At 32.9% G+C, this 23689-nt stretch overlaps 2 protein-coding genes across 6 annotated transcripts; both read right to left on the bottom strand.

The window, feature by feature from the left end:
• Positions 1–1521: 1521 nt before the first annotated feature.
• LOC108329955 (AT-hook motif nuclear-localized protein 17) lies at positions 1522–2784 on the bottom strand. The gene has a single exon (XM_017564362.2). The coding sequence runs from the start codon at positions 2490–2492 to the stop codon at positions 1641–1643; it is 852 nt and encodes a 283-aa protein (XP_017419851.1). The 5' UTR covers positions 2493–2784; the 3' UTR covers positions 1522–1640.
• A 13043-nt stretch (positions 2785–15827) lies between these two features.
• On the bottom strand, positions 15828–23447 carry LOC108331706 (uncharacterized). 5 transcript variants are annotated; one of them, XM_017566582.2, is made up of 8 exons: positions 23323–23447; positions 22860–23205; positions 22339–22439; positions 22079–22121; positions 21878–21934; positions 21681–21735; positions 16362–16483; positions 15828–16280 (listed from the first exon to the last, which is right to left on the bottom strand). In XM_017566582.2, exons 2-8 carry the CDS (start codon positions 22980–22982, stop codon positions 16149–16151), a joined length of 633 nt encoding a protein of 210 aa, XP_017422071.1. In that variant the 5' UTR covers positions 22983–23205; positions 23323–23447; the 3' UTR covers positions 15828–16148. The 5 variants fall into 5 exon arrangements, with proteins under 5 accessions (XP_017422071.1, XP_017422074.1, XP_017422073.1 ...); XM_017566585.2 differs by having other exon boundaries at positions 22860–23034; positions 23323–23439; XM_017566584.2 differs by having other exon boundaries at positions 22860–23055; positions 23323–23439.
• Between the last annotated feature and the right edge of the window lie 242 nt (positions 23448–23689).

Genomic DNA, 23689 nt, shown 5'->3' on the forward strand with positions numbered 1-23689 from the left:
TTAAAAAAAAAAGTAATTTAAATTTGTTTGAGAAAGTCTTTATTTAAAGTTTGTGAATAATAGGCACAACCTTACAGCCTAATATTGAAATACTTAATCAAAAAGACAATTAATACCAAATATTAGTTATGCAATTTACTCATAAAAGTATACTTCCAAATTCAAAAACATTTTAGCATTGATATTTTCCTCAGCAACTACCGTTTTGCATGTAGAAATATTATATTTGTGTAATATAATGTACGTAACGTGATAATAGGAAGGAAACATGCAACGGTGAAATACCGTGGTGGTTGGATTAAATCTGTTGTGGTAAGTTTGGGCATGAAAGTTGATCTGTTTTGGTGATGAAGAGGATAAACAGAAAAAGAGTGAAGTGTTGAATATATGAATTAATTAGGAGTTAAAAGTGAAATGACATTGGAACAGAACTGGACATAAACTTGATGGTAAGGAAAAGTGTGATGGAATTTAGAGTGGCAATAACAGGCGTGATAGATCTGTGGGTGATGCAATAAAGTGGAAGGCACAGTAGAGAGTTGTGGCAATTGGGGTCTTTTACTTTTTGAAGTTTTCTCTTTCTCTTTAATTGCAAATAAGAGGGGGCCATGAGAAAGAGACAAAAGAAAGTACAGATAGATCAGATATAAAGTAATGAGATGGAGAGATAAAGTTGAGAAGAGGGTGTGGGAGGTTGTTCTGAAGTGATATCAAGAACTTATTCCATAAAGCAAGCAAAGCAAAGCAAAACTGCTGCTGTTGCAGCTGCTGCTGCTGCAGCAGATGACCGCTTCTGCTCAAAAGAAACTGCAAGCCACAACCCTAGCCACGTTCTCCTCTGCCATCAAACTCGCTTTATCCAAAATTGAACAAAAGTCACACCACACACAACATCATCACCCATCAACCCATCCAATAACCAATAACCTCTTCCACACCACACAGTACACAGCATCTGCGTCACTCCTCAGATATTCTCAGACTCCCAAACTTCAAAGCAACGCCCCATCCCACCCCAACCCCACACCACTCCAACCAAACCAAAAACCCACTTTGGAAAATCTACTCTAACCAAACCTCCCCACATTCTGACCAGATGTGAACACCACGCTCCACATCACCCATCACTCCAATGTAATGCCAGATAATGCTCTACTCCCTACGTTGACAGAGAAAGCCTAACCAGCACAACCCATTTCTGACTTTCCTTTTCTTACAAGCATAACCTTGCAGCTTTTCACCATTTCGTCAAATTATTTATATCAAAACTTCTAAACAAAATCATACCCAACATCCATCCAACATCCTCAATCCTAGTAGTAGTAGTATTATAATCATAATTCATAAACAGAAACTCTTCAAGGAGGTGGACTGCCATGCATATAGTTAGCGCCGCAAACAAACAACCCTATAGCTACATCACTCCAAATAGTACCCACTAATTAATACTTCTGTTTCCATTTATAATGAACTTAAAATCTAACTATAACTAAGTAATAAAAATCAAACTAATACCAAGGATTTCAACTAAACCGGCTAAATCAAATTAAACAGACCAACATATAGAATTGATTACAATAGCCACCAAGTTAATTAATCCGGAAAAAGAAAAAATAAACAGAAACGTAACGTGTGATTGATCAGTAAGGTGGTGGTGGCGGTGGTGCTCTGGCCGTCGGAGCCCAAATCACATCGGAAGGCAAGTGACAGCTGTACATGGACATTCCACACGACTCCGCCTGCCCATGCCCATGCCCGCTTTCTCCGCCGCCAGAGATTGGTGGCGAATGTCCATCGCCGGCGGATGCGCCCTCATCCTCCGGCGGCAGCCTATGATACGCCGGGTTGTTGAAAGAAGCCGCGATCACGAACACCGTTCCCGCAGCCATCAACCCGCCGGCGACCATTCCCCCTACGATCTGCCCTTGCGGTCCAGAGAGCGAGATGGCGAACCCGTTGGGAACCGCCGGAGACACGCCGGATTGCTGCGGAAGGAAGGTGGCGGAGACGGAGAGGATATCGAAACGGCCCTGAAAAGTAACTGTGGCGCCGGGTGTGGTGGAAGGTTGACGGAGCGTGACGCTCGCTACAGTCCCGGAACCAGTGAGGACACATATGCCCATATTCTTGCGGCGACTGAACTGCGCGATGGCCTCGACGACGTCGTTGCCTCCGGAAACTTCTAAAATGTAGGGGCTCATAGCAGGTTCAGGGTCTCGGGTTATGATGACGGGTGGCTTGGGCTTGTTCTTGGAGCCGGGAGGACGGCCCCTGGGACGCCGTACCACCTCGATGGTGGCACCGTCGCCGCCGGAGGAGTTGGGCTTCTGTGCAGTAGGGGGTGTGGCGACGAGGGCACGGTTGTCGTCCTCGGCGGAGAGTTGGAAGGGGTGGTGTTGGAAAGGATGGTGTTGAGGTTGAAGCTTGGAGAACATAGGAGGTGGTGTTTCGGTCTTAGGATGTTGTTGTTGGTCTACGTATTCTCCTTTCATTGCTTTTGTTTTTTGGGTTTTTTCTTTTCGATTATCTGGTAGAATAACCAATCCCGAGCGAGTGTATGATTGGGTTTTGGATGGTTATTGTATTAAAATAATAGCAGAAGCTGGAGAGAAAGATGTGAGGTTTGGGAAGAGAAGGAGAAAGAAAGAGAGGTGTTTAGAATTGTTTATTACGGTATATATGGAGAATGGGATTTGAGAAGAAGAAGAGAGAGAGAGAGAGGTGGGTGAGCTTTGAAACTAAGTAAAGACTAATGGCGCCGCTGGTTGGAACAAAGGTGGGTCCACAAGACACATGAGACAGATAGAGATAGATATATGTCGAATGCAAATTGAGCATTATTGGGTGCCTCAATCTTCCACCGCCTTTCCTTTTTCTTCCTTCATACCACACCGTCTAGTACTTTCTCTTTGATGGCTTTGGTTTTCATCTTCGCCATTGCTTCCTTCTATCACCATCTTTACGTTACTTGCATTTTCAAACCACTATCATTTCATTCTCTCTGTAATCACCTCACCTCTCTCACTAATAAATCACTTCTTCTCCTTAACTCATTCTCCCACACTATTTTTGACTTCTTCAATTACGTTTCCACCTTTCCAATTGAATGCTTTTTCCAATTTCTTATAATAGTCCATCTAAACAACACTGTTCCTCTTACCAAATTCACATACAACAATCCAATCATTTAATAAAAACGCCAAACTTTCATCCTTCTGTTTCTACAAATTCTCCCTGTCAAAACAATCTGTCCCTGTTATTTTATTTTGTTAAGTCATTCAATCATTCATATAAAATTCTCGATACAATAACGAAATAATGATCATTTCCTTTAACTCACAACATTCGGTATTGTATGATCTATTTATATTTCACAGCGTACGTATAAACTCTTATGTTTGTGTTACTGTCTTGAGGTAGGTGATGTTAGAAATATAAGTTTGAGTTTGTGATGTTTCATGATAGTTTTATAAGTTACTACATTTGGCAATATATTGTCACCCTTCACGAAAACATTTGGCTAATTCAGATAGATTAATTCTTACATAATTCTGGTGAGATATAAATGAATATGTAATCTAATATACTTATTAATCTATATATATATATATATATATTAAAATTCTTCAAAATTTGAATTAAAATTACAAATATTCACATATAATTTGTTTAGGGTTTATAAATAAGTACTGTATTGTATTTGTTTGGTGAATATCGAATGAATAACCAATATGACTTTCTGGACCAAGTTTTTCTGAATCAATTATTTTGGTTGAGTTCTTCTGGATTAAGTTCCTCTAGGTCAAGTTCCTCTGGATCAAACTCTTCTAGATTGAGTTCTTCTCGGCCGAGGTCCTCTGGACCGATCACTCTAGGCTGAGCTCCTTTGACCGATCATCCTAACTGACCACTCTGGGTTGATCCAATCCTCCATCCTTTGACCGACCTCTTAGAGATATCACCCTTGGACAAGTACCCTAACCGAATGACATGACCAATCAGTTATAGAAGGTTATTAATAAGAATGGTAATCACGAATCAACCCGTTAATTTCTTATTAAGGTATGATTGAGTCATGGTTAAGTTGACAAAAAGATAAAAGGTCATAATAACTACTATATATAAAAGTCTAAGATATGACTTTCATATACATGTACATAACATGTATCACTGTATTAATTATTATCTGATTTGTGACTTTAGTATTAGAGTACATTCTATAAGTGTTATCTGAACATTTCTAAACAAATAGGATATCTTGGAAACAAAAAAATTAAAAAGATGAGTGAAACAGAACAAAATAATCAGAAACATGACACAATCTGTCTAATTAATAACACATCATGTCTTGTCAAAACCTGAAAGTAAACAATTTTTTTCCAGTAAATAGATATGGTATGGCATGTATTATGTATATGTGATAGTTGATATTTAGTAATCAAATTATCATTAATTTTGTATAATCTGTAAAAGTGAAGAGAAAGTAATTTTCTTAATGCATGGGCGCTCAGCTAGTTATTGAATCTTGTGTTTCAAAAGCTACACATTATCTTTCTATTCTCTAGTTAATATATCAATGATTTAATTTTAAACTCATTCAATTAGGTAGCTAAAAGAAAATCAATATTTCACTAACTTTACTTGTCTTAATTTACTTCAAAGCTTCCTAAAGTAATATAAGCAATACTTGTCAAACAAAGGATAAAATCCATTTTTTTCCAAAACCCTTCAAAACTGAAGAATCTTTTTATTTAGAAAACAAATGCTAAGGTTTTAAAATATAAAAATATAATAATAAATGTTAAAAATACTGGATATAATAGAATTGATTTTATATTTTTATATAAGATTTAGAGTTCATTTTTATCTGAAAAATATGTAAATAGAAAATAATTAAGAGTGATGAGTCAATTTTTCTATTAAAAAGTAACCATCGACGAAATCAAAATTATATATTAATTTTGATTTGTGAATAATGAACTGTTGTCAACAAAAATAAATAAAAGAAGCTTATTTCTTCATGTTCAATTTTGTACGAATTTCAAACAATTGAGGTGGTCGCATTGATTTTATTCAAAAACACTGAAAAATTTGTCTATATGCAAAACTCATACATATACAAATATACAAATAAATAAATAAATAAATATATATATATATATATATATATATATAACTATTAAAATTAACATATTATATTATTGATTTGTTCATTATTAATAACAGTTAATAACATCACAGAGTATTTCATAAATTTTTAATGAGTAACATAAATATTACAATCCTAGAAGAAACTATAAAATATAATAATATATATACATCAATTTTGCAGTTTCACTATTATTTCTTCTATCACTTGTATGATCATTTGTTCAGTATATAATATACAGTTATTGGATGTAGATTTCACCATCACAAAAGTAAAAACAAAGGGTAAGTTAATGAGAATTAATAATGCTACGTAAAACATTATCTCCAAGCTAGAACCTAATAGTTCAATCATAGAAGTTCATCTTCGATTCGATCCTTTATTACAGTCTCTTCATCTCTGTCATAAAATTTGATTTAATAACAAAAATCAACTTTGCAAAAGTTTATCATCAACTTTAAATCAATAGTTAAGAATAAGAATTACATATTTATCAAACAATTAACCATCATGGCTTAACCATCACAGCATAGCACTCAGGATTCCATACATACATTTAACTATATTTTCGAGTTCGAGATCAGTGTATTGAGATAATTAAGAGATTTTGCATCTGTCGTAACTCCCCTCTCAAAAGTCATAGCTATAGATTCATATCAGGACACCAATCGCTATTAAGTATGACTAAAGTAAATTCTCTACGTCTACTAGTTTCAATCTTATTTTCTACTTAAACTCTAGATGCCAAGATCCTTATACTAGCACCACTAAATATTTTCATTTGTATGAGTTTAATACTAGTAGAGTTAGGATAATTATACTCAATCCCTCTCAATTTTTGGGTAAGTGTCTTTTTGATTTATTTAAATTCATATGTTTCTTCTCATTAATTATTCTCATATTTATTTTGTTAATTTCTTTTTAGAAGAACAATTTATGTTTGACAAATCATTGGTTGTTGATTTGATGAAGATAATTGATGAAGATAATTTTCTAGCTAAATCAGATTTTTCATTGAGATTATTCATAAATATGTCCAAAGATCCTATGGTTTACAATACACCTACATAAAATGAAATAGCAACACCATATGAATTTGCTCACATGGGTGTAGGAAGAGGCATAATTGTAAAAAGAAAATTTAAGGTGAATTAACAAGATTGCATGAGACACACTGCCTTCATTTCACTGTAATTGATGTTTCTATATGGAAAAGATATCTATCAAGAGGATATTCTAATAAGAGAATGTTAAAGTTGCAGAGGAAGACAAAAATGAATTTGCATTTCTTTGAGAGAATTGATTGCATTTAGAATCCAATAAAGATTTGTTGAGTTAGGTAACATGGTAAATGCACATGTATTATTCCAACAATTTTTGGTTGATTATTAAGTTGTGATTAAGGTCCAGAAATTTTCTTCATGATAGTAGATGAGAAATTAATTGTTGTGAAATTCTTAATGACTTAGCTCTATTAACCTCAATTTCGTGAAATCAAGATAAACTTAAAGTATCCAATATCGAAAACTCGCAATGTTACATATGTCTAATAAATTACCTCTCAACTTCTCACTACACGAGATTTTTATCTATATGAAATACTCAATGAAAGTATGATATATTTACGATATAACACGTATCAAACAAGAGTTCACATATATCATCCCATTTATAACTAATTGAATACATTTCATACATTTACATACTTTATTATCATTTTCAAGATCGTTTAAATGAATCATAAATAAGTTACTTTTCATTGATGAATTAACTCATTCATGAAAATTGAAGTTAAAAAGTAGGTAATGCTTCAGCAAGCACCAATCCTATGAGAAATATTTTTATTTTTGGTTTATTTTCTATTAAGCAAATACTTTGTTGTTTAAGGGAGAAAAAGTCTTTAGGTCACATTTTTGCTTAAGCAATAACATTTTGACATTAAAACAACAACTTCATATCTTGCAAAAAATAATTATTTAATACTTTCAGCATTTCTAATTAGATCAAAATGCTTAAACATAATTATTTTGATACACCCAATAGTTAAAGGTCGCTTAGAAGTCGAGACTAAGAAAAGTTTAAATATTTTTTCTCTTTTAACCTCCTGAGACGTCTTTTAATGATAAAACCATGACAACAAAGTTTCAAACTTCAAAGCGGACAATATCTCGAATGTGGTAATTGATCTTAAGATGTCACTGGATGGATTTTGAATTAGAATATTGGAGTTGTATTTGTAAACAAAAACTTTCATAACCCTCAACTAAAGACTTGTTCGGATACACCTATTAATATCACTTCCTTCTTTAATCCTTTGAGTTGTCTTTTAAAAACAAAATCATAACATAATTTCAAATTTCAAAACAGAGAATATATCAAATAGAGTTATTAACTATAACGATATTACTCTACCAACATGAAATCCTATTATCAACATAACATCAACATTGTTTTTTAGGAATAAAACCAACTTAAAAGTCAATGCAAAATCATAATAGAATTTCTCTAGCAGATAATCAATAATCATCCATACTCAAGGTCTAAAAGACAACACTACATATTTAAATTCATACTTCAACACATATCACACTGTCATAATTTATCATCGAACTATTTATTCGTTTTCAAACTCAACTTAAAGTAAAATTATACTCGAACTTACATTTACTCAATCAATTCCTACATTCAAAAATTCTAGATTGAGCCTATCTTTTGTTCTCAAACCCTCTCATATTTTAATTTCCACAAATCACATGCACGAGTTTAGTTATCTACCATCCAGTTCATTTAAGATAACTTAATTTCCAATAATTATGAGAGTTGTTTTCCTTACCTATAAACAATGCACACGGCATGAAAACACAGACGAATTGAAGAAGCATCAATATTCTTAAGATCTAAAACTTCACAACAAAAACAAGTAATATTCAATTAAAGACTAAACTAATTGAAAAAAAAAACTTTTTTTTTCAATTGATTAAACCAAGATCGAGACCAAAACATATGAAAAAAAAATCAACAAATTTTCACATAAAAAAATACATTTGAATTTTGTTCAAATTAAAATGATTATTAACTCATAAACTATTACAGGATAAAATCTAGATGACTGCGAAATTTAGAAAATTGAAAAAAAAACTTAAAGAATGAAAGAGAAAGATATATTATTTGTCATAGAGAAGAACTACAAGAAAGTAAAAATGGGATTTTACAAAAGAGATACTCAATAAAAACAAAATTCATTTTATTGTTTTAAATACATAATTAATATTAAAGATACTTAAAAATATATTTTATAATAAATTAAATTTTTAAATAAATGATTATTAGTATTAATGATTTTTATTTCAAATAAAATGAAATAAATGTACATAATATTAATTTATATTAAATTTAGTAATCTATATTTAAATACCTTTAATTACTAATACTAATTATTAATAATATTAATAGTTAAAAAATTTAATTCATAATGTTATTAACAATAAAAATATCTATTCATTTTTTAACTAATATTTATATGTTTAGATTAATAATTGTTAGTAGTGGGTTTTAAGCCTAACTCAACACACCCCCTTCATACCATATTAGTAGTGGGTTTTAAGCCTAACTCAACCCCACAAAACCGGCTTTTAGGGTGAGGTTTGCATTCACTTATAAGACCTTATCTCTAGTCGATGTGGGACTTCCAACAATAATTTATATGCATTTTTAAAATAAATATTTTGAAAATAAACTTTTTTCTCAAAATACTTTCAGAAGTAAAAAAATCAAGTTAGGTTCAGTGGTTAGATGATTTCTGATTTGAAAAGTGAAAATATATTTTCAAATAAATATTTTTCATTGATTTTATTTGAAGATTTTTTTTAATTTAGTGTTATTGGTGATAAAATTATTACAATTTGATTCACATAAGCTATTATCTAAACGGACCACACAGTTGAGTCATTTAATCAATATATAACAGAGCATGTCGATTTGACTTATTGGATTGAACCTCCTGGGTGTTTTGGTTAAATATTATTTTATAATATACCATGTTTTTTAAATTCTATGGTTTTTTTAAGATTAAAATTTTATTTTCGTTCTCTAACTTTTATAAAAAAATTAATTAGATTTTAATTTTTATTTGGTTCAGTTTACTTCTTTAATTTTTTAAATAATTTAATTAAGTTTTTTTATTTCTGTCAAAAATTTATATATTAGATCACTCAATTAATAAATAAAATTAATTTAAATATTAAAATTTTAAAGTAAAATAATTTAATGTATAAATTTTAACACAAATCTAATTTTAATATGAAAAAAGAATCTAAATGAATTTTTTTTATGAAATTCAGATAAGTAAACTAAGATTTTAGCATATCTTTTATTTGCATCCAAATAAAAGAGTATCAGCATCCAAATTATTTTTGTAATTGTGATTAAAACATTATGTTTAAGATTAATTTATTTGTACTTTTATCCACATTTTTCTTTCATATATATGACAAACTGAAATCAGCCTTATCCAATACATAATTTGGTCATACGATCAAATACTTTTTTTTTACCCAGCTAAGAATTATATTTTCTTTCTTTCTTTTCGTTCTAATTTACTTCTAATAAATAATTTCAATTTTTTTGTATTACTCATTTTTTTTTTTCTACTCTCTTTAATTTTATCCTAACATCCAAACCTAATATAAACTTTCTTTTCTCTCCCAGGCGAAAACATGTTATTTAAATGCACCCAAATAAAGAATTGCTTTTTTTTAGTGAAAGAAAGTTGCTTTAGAAAATACTATATAATGCTCATTAGTTAAAGAATATACTTTATATTAATGTGTATAATTTTCACATTTTAAAGAAGGTAAAAATGCATCCAAACTATTATTAGTTTTTCTTTTTTAATTGTGTTTGAAGATGAAAGTCTCCACTTTTGAACCAAACCTATAAGACTATGAATCCATCCTTTTTGACTAGGAACAAAGGTCTAGCTAACTTTTTTGTGGAAATATACTATTAAATTCCCCCAATTTTCTTTTCACATTAACAATGCATAGAACATGTAATACACAAAAATTGACATCATTCCAATTATATTTTATTTGTGAAACATGTGAATTTATTAAGCTTCTATTTTTTTTAATTTTTTTTAATTTGGGAAATGTGAAAATAAAAATAAATATATTGTTCTTATCTCTAAGATATGAAAGTATATTTATAATTATTTTTATTTTTTAGAATCCTACATTTTACATTTTAAATTGCTTTCATTTTTACGAGAGTTGACTTTTTGTTTTAATTGCTTTGATTCCTAATCTTGTTAGTTAACCAGTCTCCCACAAGAACTGTTAAACAGGAGATGAGTTTGACATTTCATTATAAATTTTAAATAAAAAGTATAATTTAGAAATTGTGTTAAAAAATTGCTTTATTATTTCTTTAAAATAAAAATAATGATATAAATTTTGGGATGTTATAATTAATTGATATTTATGTTTAATGTCTTATTTAGAAAAATAAAAATAATATTTTTTTTACTCTCTTTTATTTTAACGTAAAAACATGTGTATGGCATTGTTTTTAATTAAAAGGTTTAAACCCTCGGATGGTTCTTGTATTTATATGGGAATCTCAAACGGGTCATCGTTTTTTTTCGGTCTCAATTGGGTTATATTTTTTGTAGAAATGAGTCAATTTTACCCTAACCGTTAAGTGGTCTCAGACGGCGTTAAGTTTAGCTGAGCTGTATTTTATATTTTGATGGCGTGACATTGTTCATTAAAATTGAATGACTGATGTGTTTTAAATCACCTTCCACGGCGTCGATGCTTCACCATTATAGTTCACAAACATTGATGTGTTCATGTTGCATTTGAGAGAGAGAGAGAGAGAGAGAGAGAGAGAGAGAGAGAGAGAGAGAGAGAGAGAGAGAGAGAGAGAGAGAGAGAGAGAGAGAGAGAGAGAGAGAGAGAGAGAGAGAGAGAGAGAGAGAGAGAGAGAGAGAGAGAGAGAGAGAGAGAGAGAGAGAGAGAGAGAGAGAGAGAGAGAGAGAGAGAGAGAGAGAGAGAGAGAGAGAGAGAGAGAGAGAGAGAGAGAGAGAGAGAGAGAGAGAGAGAGAGAGAGAGAGAGAGAGAGAGAGAGAGAGAGAGAGAGAGAGAGAGAGAGAGAGAGAGAGAGAGAGAGAGAGAGAGAGAGAGAGAGAGAGAGAGAGAGAGAGAGAGAGAGAGAGAGAGAGAGAGAGAGAGAGAGAGAGAGAGAGAGAGAGAGAGAGAGAGAGAGAGAGAGAGAGAGAGAGAGAGAGAGAGAGAGAGAGAGAGAGAGAGAGAGAGAGAGAGAGAGAGAGAGAGAATTGACAAGATGATGAGGTGGGAGAAGAGGGGCGTTGGATTTGTTGGCGGAGAGGCAGTTCCAGCCCTTGAAGATCTCCTTGCAGGTGTGGTCGTAGGTTAGAATTCTGGGAGGATGAGTGATCCATTTTTCGTTGGAGAAATTGCAGGAATCTTGGGTGTGTTTGTGGAAGGTGGGAAGAGAGTGGGCTATGGAAGGGGAGGAGGTGGTTCTGAATTGGGAGAGAAGGAGGAAGATGGAAGTGAAGCAGAGAAGAGAGAGAAGAGGAAAGAGAGGAACTTTCTTCTTGGGGCTTTGCGAATAAGCTTCCCTTGTGGCCATTCCAATACCAGATGAGCTAACCTCCTTCATCCTTCTGCATCTCGCTTTTTCTTCTTTCTTCTCTCCAACTTTTGCAGTTGTACCACGCCATCAAAATATAAAATACAACTCTGTTAAACTTAACGCCGTCTGAGAGCACTTAACGGTTAGGGTAAAATTATCTCATTTTTACAAAAAATATGACCCAATTGAGACCGAAAAAAAAAACGATGACCCATTTGAGATTCCCATATAAATACGAGGACCATTCGAGGGTTTAAACCTAATTAAAATGACATGGTCTTATTTCGATTTTTTTTTAAGTTTTAAATCATTTTAATATGACTTATATATTTTCAATATTTTTTAAGTAACATTTTGTAACGAACTCTTAAAACCAACTTCATTTAATGTATGGCTTGAATAATGTTCATTATCTTTTAATTGTGCTTTGCCTTTTTAATATGTTTTAATGCTATTTCTTAATTTTCAATATTACAGGCTGTTTTGTACAATGATTATTGTTTCATAATATGTTAACATTTATTTTAATTTCTTTTAATTAAAATATATAGGTTTTATTATTATTAAATTTATATTGCTTTATTTTATGTAATCAATTGTCAGAACCCATTTAAAACCCACTAAAAACCCCAAGTAGTTGAAAACAAGTGTCAAGGAAGGGGATCTGGAAATCAGAAAGTGGAAAGCAGGTGGCTGCAGGAGAGTGGACGTTCGTTTTATGTGACGGCAGTAGTTAATGCCAAATTTCAAATGTTGTGCCACTTCTATGCATGCTTACCTTTTCCTCTAAATCTCTGAACCCATTTTCTCCTCTTTCTCTCTAAAAAACCTTCATCTTCTCTCTAAGAAATTCTCATCTTTTGTTTCTCCGATCATCACTCAGGCACCATTTCCACTCTTCCGGTGTCAAGGGCTTTCGATTGAACCGACCGGTTTGTGAATCTGAGCTGGTAAGTTCTTCTCTTCACTCAGTCGTGCGGTTTCCTGGACGTGCAAACCAAGTTCTGGTTTCATGTGTTGATCACTCTTCTAAAATGAGTGGTTCTGATAGTGTTTTGGTTTTTACTTGGTTTAGTTTTGGAAATTGTTGAGTGTTGAGGGTAGAAGGACTTATAGAGGTGAACCAGTAACCATATCTGGAAGCGTTCGATCACGTAAGAGGTAAGGGAAGCTTATATAATTTGATTAAGATTCTTGTCTTGAATGGATGTATGTTTGTTGATTTCTGAATGAATATGAAGTATGATTGTTGATATGTTTTGACTGTATGAAGTATGAATATTTACTATGATATGGATGTATGAATGTATGAAGATAGATGTTGAGAAATGTATTGATAAGAGTATGAATTCTAAGTCTGGAGTTTTATGTAAAAATTGATGTTTGTCACTGAAGGTCTTTGACCGTTGGGTTTTCTTGTGGACTCGGTTGAAATGGGATTCTTTCATTTGGAAAGAATTCTAGTCGAGGACGAATGTCTTCATTTTGTAATATTTGTACATGAGCGTTTGGCCAAGGGTAGTCGTTCCTTGGTATTTGGTTATAAACTCAAGTATATCTATATGTATTTGTATATTTCGTTCGTTCTTGAACACTATTTAAATGGTATCTTATTATATTTATCAAGTCTTTCTTCTATAAGTTTAGTATTGCTCGGTCTTACACCAAGCGCTCGTACTAAGTAAGTGCTCGGTCTTACACCAGGCGCTCGTTCTCGTTTCCGTAATCTATCTTTATAATAAGAGCGTTCGTCCAAACTCCATAGAGTTCGCTCTCTACAGTGATCAGTCTTCAACTGACATTCGGTTTCCTTGAGGTTTAGCTCATTAAGAAGCTAAGTATTTATTGGCGATCGGTTTCTTCATATGATTCCGTCAAGTATTATTATTTTGTGTCCTACAGTACCTGTCTCAATTGGTTTCGGCCTAGAGTCCTAGTACTCGGCCTAGGCTTTACGGTGTTCGGTTTGAACTCTCAAGAGTTAGTTCATTAAATTGGCTCACTTGGTAAACAACATTCGATTATATTAGTCTTTGAGAAGTATTATTATATTCGGTCCTTTTCACAACTAGTGAGTAACTCTCTCAATTTGATTATGTTTGAGTTGGAGACATCTCGGTCTCACTCCAAGTGTTCGGTCTTGTTCTTGATTAAAAACTAACGTGCGGTATTTGGTATCCTAAGGGATCATTATTCAAATTGGTTCAGTTGAGGTTTTAATAATGAAAGATGATAGAATACGATATGGATGAAATGACTTTGGTTATGGAAGAGTGTTCCGGGGAGGAATATCTCATGATTTGATATTGGAATGGTAAAGTATGAATGTGGGCACGCTAAGCTGACGGTTCATCCTGATATTCCGTGATTACTCGTTTCTCACGTAGAGAATGGTAACTCATGTGTGGGAATGGCAGGAGGTCCTAGTCCTTATGGTTAATTTGGACGGAACGGACTAACCTCGGGTGGCAGCTGTTGAGGGTATCCCAGTTACTACATCACCCGGGTGCACGAACGTCATAGCTACACAGAATTCATACAGTCCGGACAGTCAGAATCTAGTATTAGGCTTTGCATGAAAGAGTTAATGAGTTATCTTGTTTAAATTGATTGAGTGAGGTATATGTTGATAATTGAATTAAATTACATAAGCTTACCCTATTTCCTGTCTTGTCCGTTTTGTACGTTCAGTGGTTGTCCTTCTGTTGCAATGATCATCCGTGTGGATGTGAGCAGAAGGAGAAGCTTTGCTGGAAGAGGCGCTGGAAAAAGAAAGTTTGGTCGAGGTAGAAGTTAAGACCGAACAGTAGAGCCATTCGGTCAGTAGTTAGTTTCTTTGTGTGATAACCGTTCGGTCATCTGTTGTTTTCTTCTTTTGTATGACTGTTCGGTACGTCTTCTGTAAACCGTTCGGTCTAGATTGCATAATTGTACAATTTTAATTTTTCCATTATCTTGTAAGGTCGTTCGGCCATAAGCGTATGTCTCATCTTTTGTAAGACTGATCTGGAATATTATTAATATGTGATTATTCCCTGATATAGTTTTTATACTGTATTTTTGGGATTTTACATCAATAATTTTCAAGTTTTTGAATTAAATGTTATAATGCTATTTCTTATTTTACATTATTTTAAAATTAATACATTTTTAATTCCTAGACTGATATTTTTAACAGTCCATACATTATAGTAATGTGTCATATACAAAATTGAAAGACGCGACAGTTTTCTTTTTTGTAAAAAAAATCACAGACAACAAAATTTCTTAAATAAGAGATCAAAACATGACCATTTAGTTCATTCTTTTGAAATACCTTTTCCTTATAAACAATTTTTTTTAATATTTTATTCCATATTGCATTAAATAGTAGAATTTTAATATTATAGTGTACTTCAATTGTTTTTAATTATTATCTTTCTTAAACGTTGTGTAGTTTCTTCCTATTCTTAATTTTTCTATTTTTCAAAAGATATCCTAATATCTTAATGTATTGAGTACTATAAAATTTTATCGCCTCCTGAATGATCATTTTCCAGTTCTTTGCTTTTATCATTTTGAAAAACATGTCAGTTTTACATTTTTTAACTTTTTAATATTTTTAAAATTGTGATAACATATAACATTATTTTTTATAACACAAAAGTATTTGTACGCCTTTCAAAGCTATTTTTTCGTATGACAATTACTTAACATTTTGTTATTATTTTTAATGCAATTTATGTTTCGATTGTTTTTCTCTTATAGGAGTAAAGATAAATTGATGAAACAAAAGGGATATATAAATTATAAATAACTTTGTCTTCCTTTGTTAAGAAAACCCTATTAAGAAAACAAGAAAAGAAAAAAAAAGAGTATACCCAATGATAGGAAAAAAGAAAAAAAAAATACACAATTACCAAAACATCGTATCATAGGTCCCAATTAATTCAAATTTAAAAATGGATGTTTGATTTTTAAATAGATACTAAAATATATAATTATACTTATCAGGCAAAATAAGCATCTTTTTATAGTTATAGTCAACAAATATTTTACTTAAATGAAATATCTTAGTTATGATCACACATATTTCAAAAATTACAATGGTTAAAACAAACACACATAGAGTTCTCCATAGTTGAAAAAAGAGAGTTAAAAGTAAGATGCAAGAACCATTCCCTAGATTCTTTCACCACAAAGAATCACACCACCTAACACAACTGTTGCCAAAAGTTTGCATGCATGATAATGTTCCGCTTTTGACTAAGATTATCCTAAACTAATTAAACGAACATGTGATGTTAGAAGAGGATGTTTTTGCATGCTGTTCTCTACACCAACTCCTTCATATCCATATTCACGAGGCTTGGTTATCTTTATGAGCACCTTTTTGGAATGGTGACCCAGCTGGAGCAATAAGACCAAGGTTTTCCATCACTCTAATTCTCCTGGAACTCAACTCTGGGGACTTTCCTAAGGAGCTTGTTTCCTGAGTATATAAATGTTAAATTATTAAACCAGAGGAACAAATGGAATAAACAACATATAAAATAATTCAACAAGTACGTACATGACTTTGGCCAGCGTTATCATCGTTTGACATATCTTTTTGCTTTTTGTGCTTAATTTTGTTCTGCTCCTCATCTTGTCCATTGGATTTTTTCTTGCCTGCAGAATCTTTGCTCGATGATCCTGTTAGAAGAGAACAAAGAGAAGTTGCGTTGGGCTATTCATACGTTTTGGACCTTATACATTGATTTGCAATCACGGAGAGTAATTTCTTCTGACTTAATATTCAGTAAATGATTTGTATAACAAACATGGTAATACTTTAACAACCCTGGACCATCTGATTCTGGAGCTACTATGTTCTCCACTTTCATACAAATACATCCAACCAAACGGAACCAGGCGTGGTCAAACTAATGGAACACATCCAAATATAGCAACTATGTATGAATAAGACAATTGAGGATACAAACAGCACTAGAACATTAATGTATAAATGCCCATAGAGCTACTTGGAGTTGTACAACTTCTGCAAAAGGAATGGATTCGACTGGTAAATGACTAACATGAACAGATGCCACCAGAAGCCTACAAATGAATGATCAAAAACCAAGGTGGACATCCAGTGTACTGACCGGAGTGTGATGAACCATCAGGGAATGGAATGAGAAGTAACTTCCACACCTAGACAGAGGGAAGAGATAAAAGGACAGCAGCCAGAATATACAAGTGCAACATGCAGCAGGAACAAGCACACAACAGTGTAAAGTAATATCTAGAGCGTTGGCTTATGAAACAGGGTAAAACGTAAAACGAAGGAGTTTCAAGGGGTCCACAGTGGAATAAAGAGAGAATTACACGGCATGGCCGTAACACCATGTCAAGTAGTAATCGAGATAAAATGAGTGGTAAGCAACGCAAATGTTATGACATTTAATGATTGTATTTGTACTATAACCAGGGATTTATCTAAGTTAAAATAACCTTATCCTAAAATCAATTACTAATTGCTCTAATACAATCAACATAAATGCTGATATTCTAACATATATATGTTAGTATTATAACAGTTTTATAAAGCTCTAATTATTGCTTTCCCCTCAGTTTGAGTCATTCACTTTAATTCAAGGTTCTTCAGCACCATCACATTTTCCCCAGATTCGCTCTATCAAACATTTTCTTCATGATGCATCTAGTTCATAACCATCTTGAACCTCAATCTGTTATCAATTGGACTTCTTGTCATTAGAAACTTATATTCTTATATTTAATGTATAAATATATTTAGTTGCAACAAAGAATTAAGGCAAAGGAAATAAGTTTTACCCCTCACCACCACAGAGAAAGCACAGATGCATCCGGATTTCAAAACCTGTCATCCTTATATTGATAACACTTATAATTTAGTCCTCCCTCGAAAAAGAAACAGGTAGATAGTTGGTCCTTTAAATTCCTCTACCAGTGCAGAACAGACTTTTGGTGTTAGATAAGAAATACTAACTATTTATTTCTGCTACTGTAAATGGAAAAAAAAAAAAAGAGAAATGGATATCCCGGGGTTAAACCAACACTTTGAAGTCGTAAGTATCCTGCTACCCACATGTTTGTTCGATGTCAAGAATATGAATGCATTTCTTCAAATGTTCATTAAAAGTAACTTTAACATAAATGGTCAAGGATAAGATATAATAGCAAATAACTTTACCTCCATTATAAAAGGAAGAAAATCCATCTTATAAGGCAATTTAAATCTCAAATTCACAAAAATGTCAGGTTTGGATTAAAAGGCTTTTTATTCTGTTCTGCTTGTTTACTTTGTTTCCATTTTGCAGTTGTGTTCCTAATTTGTAGGAAGAATAAGTCTTAGCTTCTAAAATTTAGGGATCATATCCTAGGCATGTAAATGTGATTTGGTGCAGTTTTATATTTCTGTAAAACTGCTTTATATTGCCTTGAGTTTTAAAAGATTGAATAAGAGTGAATGTGCAATTTTCTTCTATGCCCTAAATTTCCTCTATCAACATATACTCTAAAATATTCGTAAAAAACTAACAATTGATATCAGAACTTTGCAAGAAGTCTGATAACTAAGTGAGAGAGTGTGTGTGATTCCATATAATTTGAAGAAAGGCAAATGAAGGAAAAACGATGTCAACTTCTGAAAAATTTGTGCAACTCGGTATTCCTTAGTTTGATGGCCATTATGATATTTGGTCCGTGACAATGGAAAAGAAAGCAAATTATGCTTTCCAGTATTGAGCGTTTCAAATGTCATAAACTGGGAATTTCCAGTATGATTGTTCTGACTGGGAAAAGAAAGCAAATTATGCTGAATTACATAAAGAAGAAGAGAACTTGTTGATGTCTTATGAGAAGGCACAACAAGCAAGTGTAGAAGAAATGTGGTATTTTGACTTAGGTTGCAGCAACCACATGACAAGAAATAAGGCATGGTTTTTGAAGTTGGAAGAACAGTGCAAAACAGTGAAGCTTGGTGTTGAATATACACATACGGTCCTCTATTTATAAGAAATATGGGCTAAGCCCAAAATACAAATAAGAAATAATAACAAACTAACTAAAGATAAAAGATAAATATAAAATAAAGATAATATATCTAACACTCCTCCTCAAGCTAGTGCATACAAATTGTGTGTACCAAACTTGTTACTAATATAATCCATAAAGACTTGATTAAAATATTTGCTTCTATACTCGAGTGACACCAAATTGCCAATGATGTGCAAGACAACATAGAAGACAAAATATCAATCCAGAAGACTCCCCTGAGCAACAAATCTGGGAGGTTGTTCAATGTAAATCTCTTCTTACAAATTGTCGTTGAAGAATGCATTGTTGAATCCAGTGGATAAAGAGGTCATTGTTGAAGAGCCACCACGACTATAAATAAACTAACAAAGCCATCTTTTCCATGGGAGAAAAAGCATATATGGACGAGTCAAACGCAATGGTAACAAAAGGGAGGTAAGAAGAGACGACAGTGGAAGAAGCCATGGATGAATAGGAGAGAGAAACCATAAACATCCAAGATTCTCCAATTAAGGCACCTGAGAAAGGAAAAAGAGCAACCTCGATGCTCTGAATAGCTGCCTGAGAGGAGACGGGACATGATGAACCTGAAAGAGGAAAACGAGCGATCTTGACACTCATAATTGCTACTAGACATGCCACCATGCACGATAGAAAAGGGAGAAAATCCACAACTTCAAAAGGCGTTGAGAGTGCGTAGGAGCTCCGATGAAGGTGTCGTTAATGGCATGATGGTCGCCTGGCCAAGACGATCAAAACCAAGTGATCGTCGGTTGAAACTAAAATTCCAGTAGTGACAGCAGTAGACGATGGCGCCGCCGGCAGCGATAGATGGTGCCACCACCGGCAACTGCAGGTGTGGTGGCAGAGGCAACAAAAAAAGTTTTTCCTCAAAAGAACCTTAGGCTCTATATACCATGTTGAATATAGTAAAAACTATTTATGGGATTAATCTCCCTTGTGTTGAATATACATATGGGGTCCTCTATTTATAATAGAAAAAATATTAATTATGTTATCTTTACATATTTATTTGTATTTGGACTTAGCCTACATTCTCATTATTATAAATACATTACCCTATGAGTATTTTCTACACAAGGAAGATTAATTATATACCTAGTTTTATTAAATTCAATAATGTGCATATGGAAGATCAGAAGAAGACTAAACTAGATAAGAGCAGAAAGTATGTCTTCCTAGGAGACGATGATGAATACAAGGCATGGAGATTATATGATCCAATCTAAAAAACTATCACTTCCAATAGAGACATGGTGTTTGAAGAAGAAAAAAGTTGGGACTTGGGCAGAAATGAGATTGAAATCCAACGAGATGAACTAAATTGTGAAGATGAACATGAAGTTGAAGGAGAGAGCAATCAAGAAGTTGGCAAAAATGAAGAAGACAGCGATGAAACCAATCTGGATAGCATTTCATTTGCTTCATCTCAAGGGAGGGGAGAACGAACAAGAAGAGCACCATAGGATGGCAAATTATGAAGTTAGGGAAGGTTATTTTGAAGAAAATCTAAATGTAATGATGATGATGATTGAAAATGACCCAGTCTAAGCTCTGATGATAAACACTGGAGAGAAGCAATGTCAAAAGCAATTGAAGCTATAGAAAGAAATCATACTTCAAAACTCATTGTGCTATCGTAAGGAGTCAAACCAATGAGCTTAATGTGCATACCCATCAAGGCCCCATATCCAATTTAAAAAATCAAATATTATCCATACTTATACCCACACTCAGTCAATGTGGAGCTTTCTAGTCAAAATCAAAATGAATTCAGAAAATGCCCACAGAGACGAGTTCATTTGCTATTGAACGAGTTCATTTGATATCCCTAAATACAACCACTGCATATCATTGGCATAATTATATCAATCTTTCTCCAAAAACATCGTAACAAGTCTTTTATGGGCACAAATGTGTACCCTTAGCTTGAGAATAATGATAATCCACGAGTTGTTCTTCTCTCTCAAAAACAGTAATATCCTCTACCTTCATAGTGGGGTGATCGAAAGGACCCTAATTGAGAAACCAAGCTTCAATAGTAGTAAACAAATCTAAGAAATACCTGTCATTGAATTTTCCTACAGTACCTGGGAAAACCAAACATTTTATTTTCACCTTTATAATCAGTCTTAGGGGAATCAACCAATTTTTCAACTTTCAAACAAGTCATTCAAAAAACAACTAAATCATAATAACAGACCCCAATAGAGAAAAGGCAGGAAAGACAAAAATGCAGCACCCATATAAGCAAAGTGAGGAAAAGCTAGGCTAGCCAAAAACAATAGGTCCTCAACAAAAGGGAGACCCATAGACCAATCATGGCCAAAAACAAATAGGGAGGATCATCTTGGACAATGGTTGACAAAGACCAAGAACAAATCAGAGGAGCTTTGATACCAACTTGAATTTTAAACAGAATGCTTTATTGATCTCTTGCAAAAGAGACCCTCAGCTAGGACTGATTATATACACTTATGATATAAGGGATAATGCAGGAAAAAAACATCTCTCTAAACTAAGGTATTAACCTAATACAGTTAGAGATATCTAGCGAATCGAAAATAACATAAAAAATATAAGAATATTGCATTTGATAATTATTCAAAATAAACTACAGCCAACAACAACAAATGGAAAAGAGATACCACCAAATGATGGTACAAATCACTACTTTGATTACACTCATCTCTTTTTCTCCTTTTTTCTTTTTCGTTTTCTTTTCTCTGGATAGAGAAAATTCAAAATAGCTATGATATTTGTATTTTGGTAAAGTAAAACCATTAGAGTCACAAGAAAATTGGCTAACCTTTAGGCTTTAATGAAGACCGCTTTGACCTACCAGATTTCGTGCTAGGAAGGTCCTTTGCCCATAAAGAAAATGACACCAAAGGAATTATGGTTAAATCAAAGTGTTGAAGACAACTTGCTGCTTAAGCAAAAAACTGTTGAAGATCACACTCCTAACTTTATCATTAGGAATCCTAACAAAGAAGGTATGAATACCTGTTCAAGAGTTTGCAAAAGTATTTTCCTGAGAGAACCATCGTTATGCTCAATTATCTGAAAGCTCAGACATGTAAGCGCAGAGAAAATCATGCCAATGCCATGATAATTACAGAGACAAAATGTAAATGCCATGATAATTACAGAGACAAAATGTAACTAAGTAAATACATATCAAATGGTTACCAAATATCATCTTACCTTCTTAAACTCAGCACGGCATTTAATAGGATCTACATATGAGCTGCAGAAGCAAAGAAAGACTTTCACAAGGAATTAAATGTGCAAACAGGTGCCTGGTTAGCCATTGCACCCCTTTTAAAAGTATGTTCTAAATAAAAGATACATGAAGCATTTTTATCCTAAAGTGCATTCAGCCCCCAGAAGGACATGCAAAACGGATATATAAGCATGCATTTTATTGAATCGTAAAGAACATTAATATAAGTAAAAGTACTAACTATATGTAACTTCCATAATGCCTAACAAGGATGTCAGTGGGTGATCGCTTGCTCCGTTTGCTTGGCTTAACACTCTTGTTAACACTATTTTCATCAACTACCTACAACAAAGCCAATTATTTTAGAAAAAAGCTTAAATTTACTTTTGGTCATTGTAAAAGTCTAATTATACATTTAGTCATTCAATTTTTCAAAATCAAGCCATTCTGGTTCACTGTTAATATCAGAATGTTTGTTAATACCAAAGTTTAACAATAAGTAATACCAATGTTTAACAATGAGTTCTAAAGCACATTAGCATTTTATATTAGTAATTTGATGATATACTAATGTTGCATTAAAATTCTTTAATTTTGAAAAATTGAATGACCAAAGGGGCTATTAAACTTTTTGCAGTGACCAAAAATGCATTAGAGCAAAACAATAACAACCTAAAGTAGATTTCATCCATAAGAATAATGTAATTCAAACATCAATCAGTTAACCAGCATAGAAACCAGTAACCATGAAAATTCATCTACCTGCGCAGGCCACCATGAGCTACGGCGAAGCTTGATAAATATCACATCTCCGAAAGTCACTGAGTTATTGGCATAGCCTTCACTTGTTTCACTTTTCCCGCTCTCACCCCCACAACCATTCATAGTTTAAATCTCAGCACTACGAAAACCTAAAGGTCTCAACTTGGTCTTTTCACTGCAAAATAATACACTAAACCTACCAGATAACAAAATTGTTACACCGTTCTTACTTAGCCAAAGAATTCAATTGTCATATAAAGCACCAAAGAAAAAGAACAAAAACTAAAAATTGTTGACTATAGTGTTCGGGAATCAACTCAGGGACATGCAAGAATGATTAAATCACCTAAGAAAAAAAAAACATACAGTCTAAGGCATGTTTGGCAGGAAAGTACATAAATCACCTAAGAAAAATGTGAAAGGCAAGAAGTAAGGAAGAAAAAAGTGTGAGGAAATTACAAACCCCACTGGCTTCACCGTCTAGGAGATTACCCTCTGTCACAGAACTCCACAATCCTTGTTTTCCAGATTTGCTCTATTATGAAACTATCTATTACAGTGATGTGTTTATATATAGAGAGAGAGATTTCGGGTTAAATTATTAAATTTTAATGGGTATCTGAAATTTAAAAAACAAAATACAAAAAATGTTCATAGAATTTCCACCTATTTTATTTTAAGTCTTTAATTCAATTATTTGTTATTATTTTATTATATATATATATGTGTGTGTGTGTGTGTGTTATAGTAATGGTACTTCTATTGTGATTCATAAATTATATTTTCTACATTTTTTATGTAATGCATTTTTTTCCACTGAAAAAAGAGTA

The sequence above is a fragment of the Vigna angularis genome, chromosome 4, assembly GCF_016808095.1.
Source record: "Vigna angularis cultivar LongXiaoDou No.4 chromosome 4, ASM1680809v1, whole genome shotgun sequence".
Lineage (NCBI taxonomy): Eukaryota > Viridiplantae > Streptophyta > Magnoliopsida > Fabales > Fabaceae > Vigna > Vigna angularis.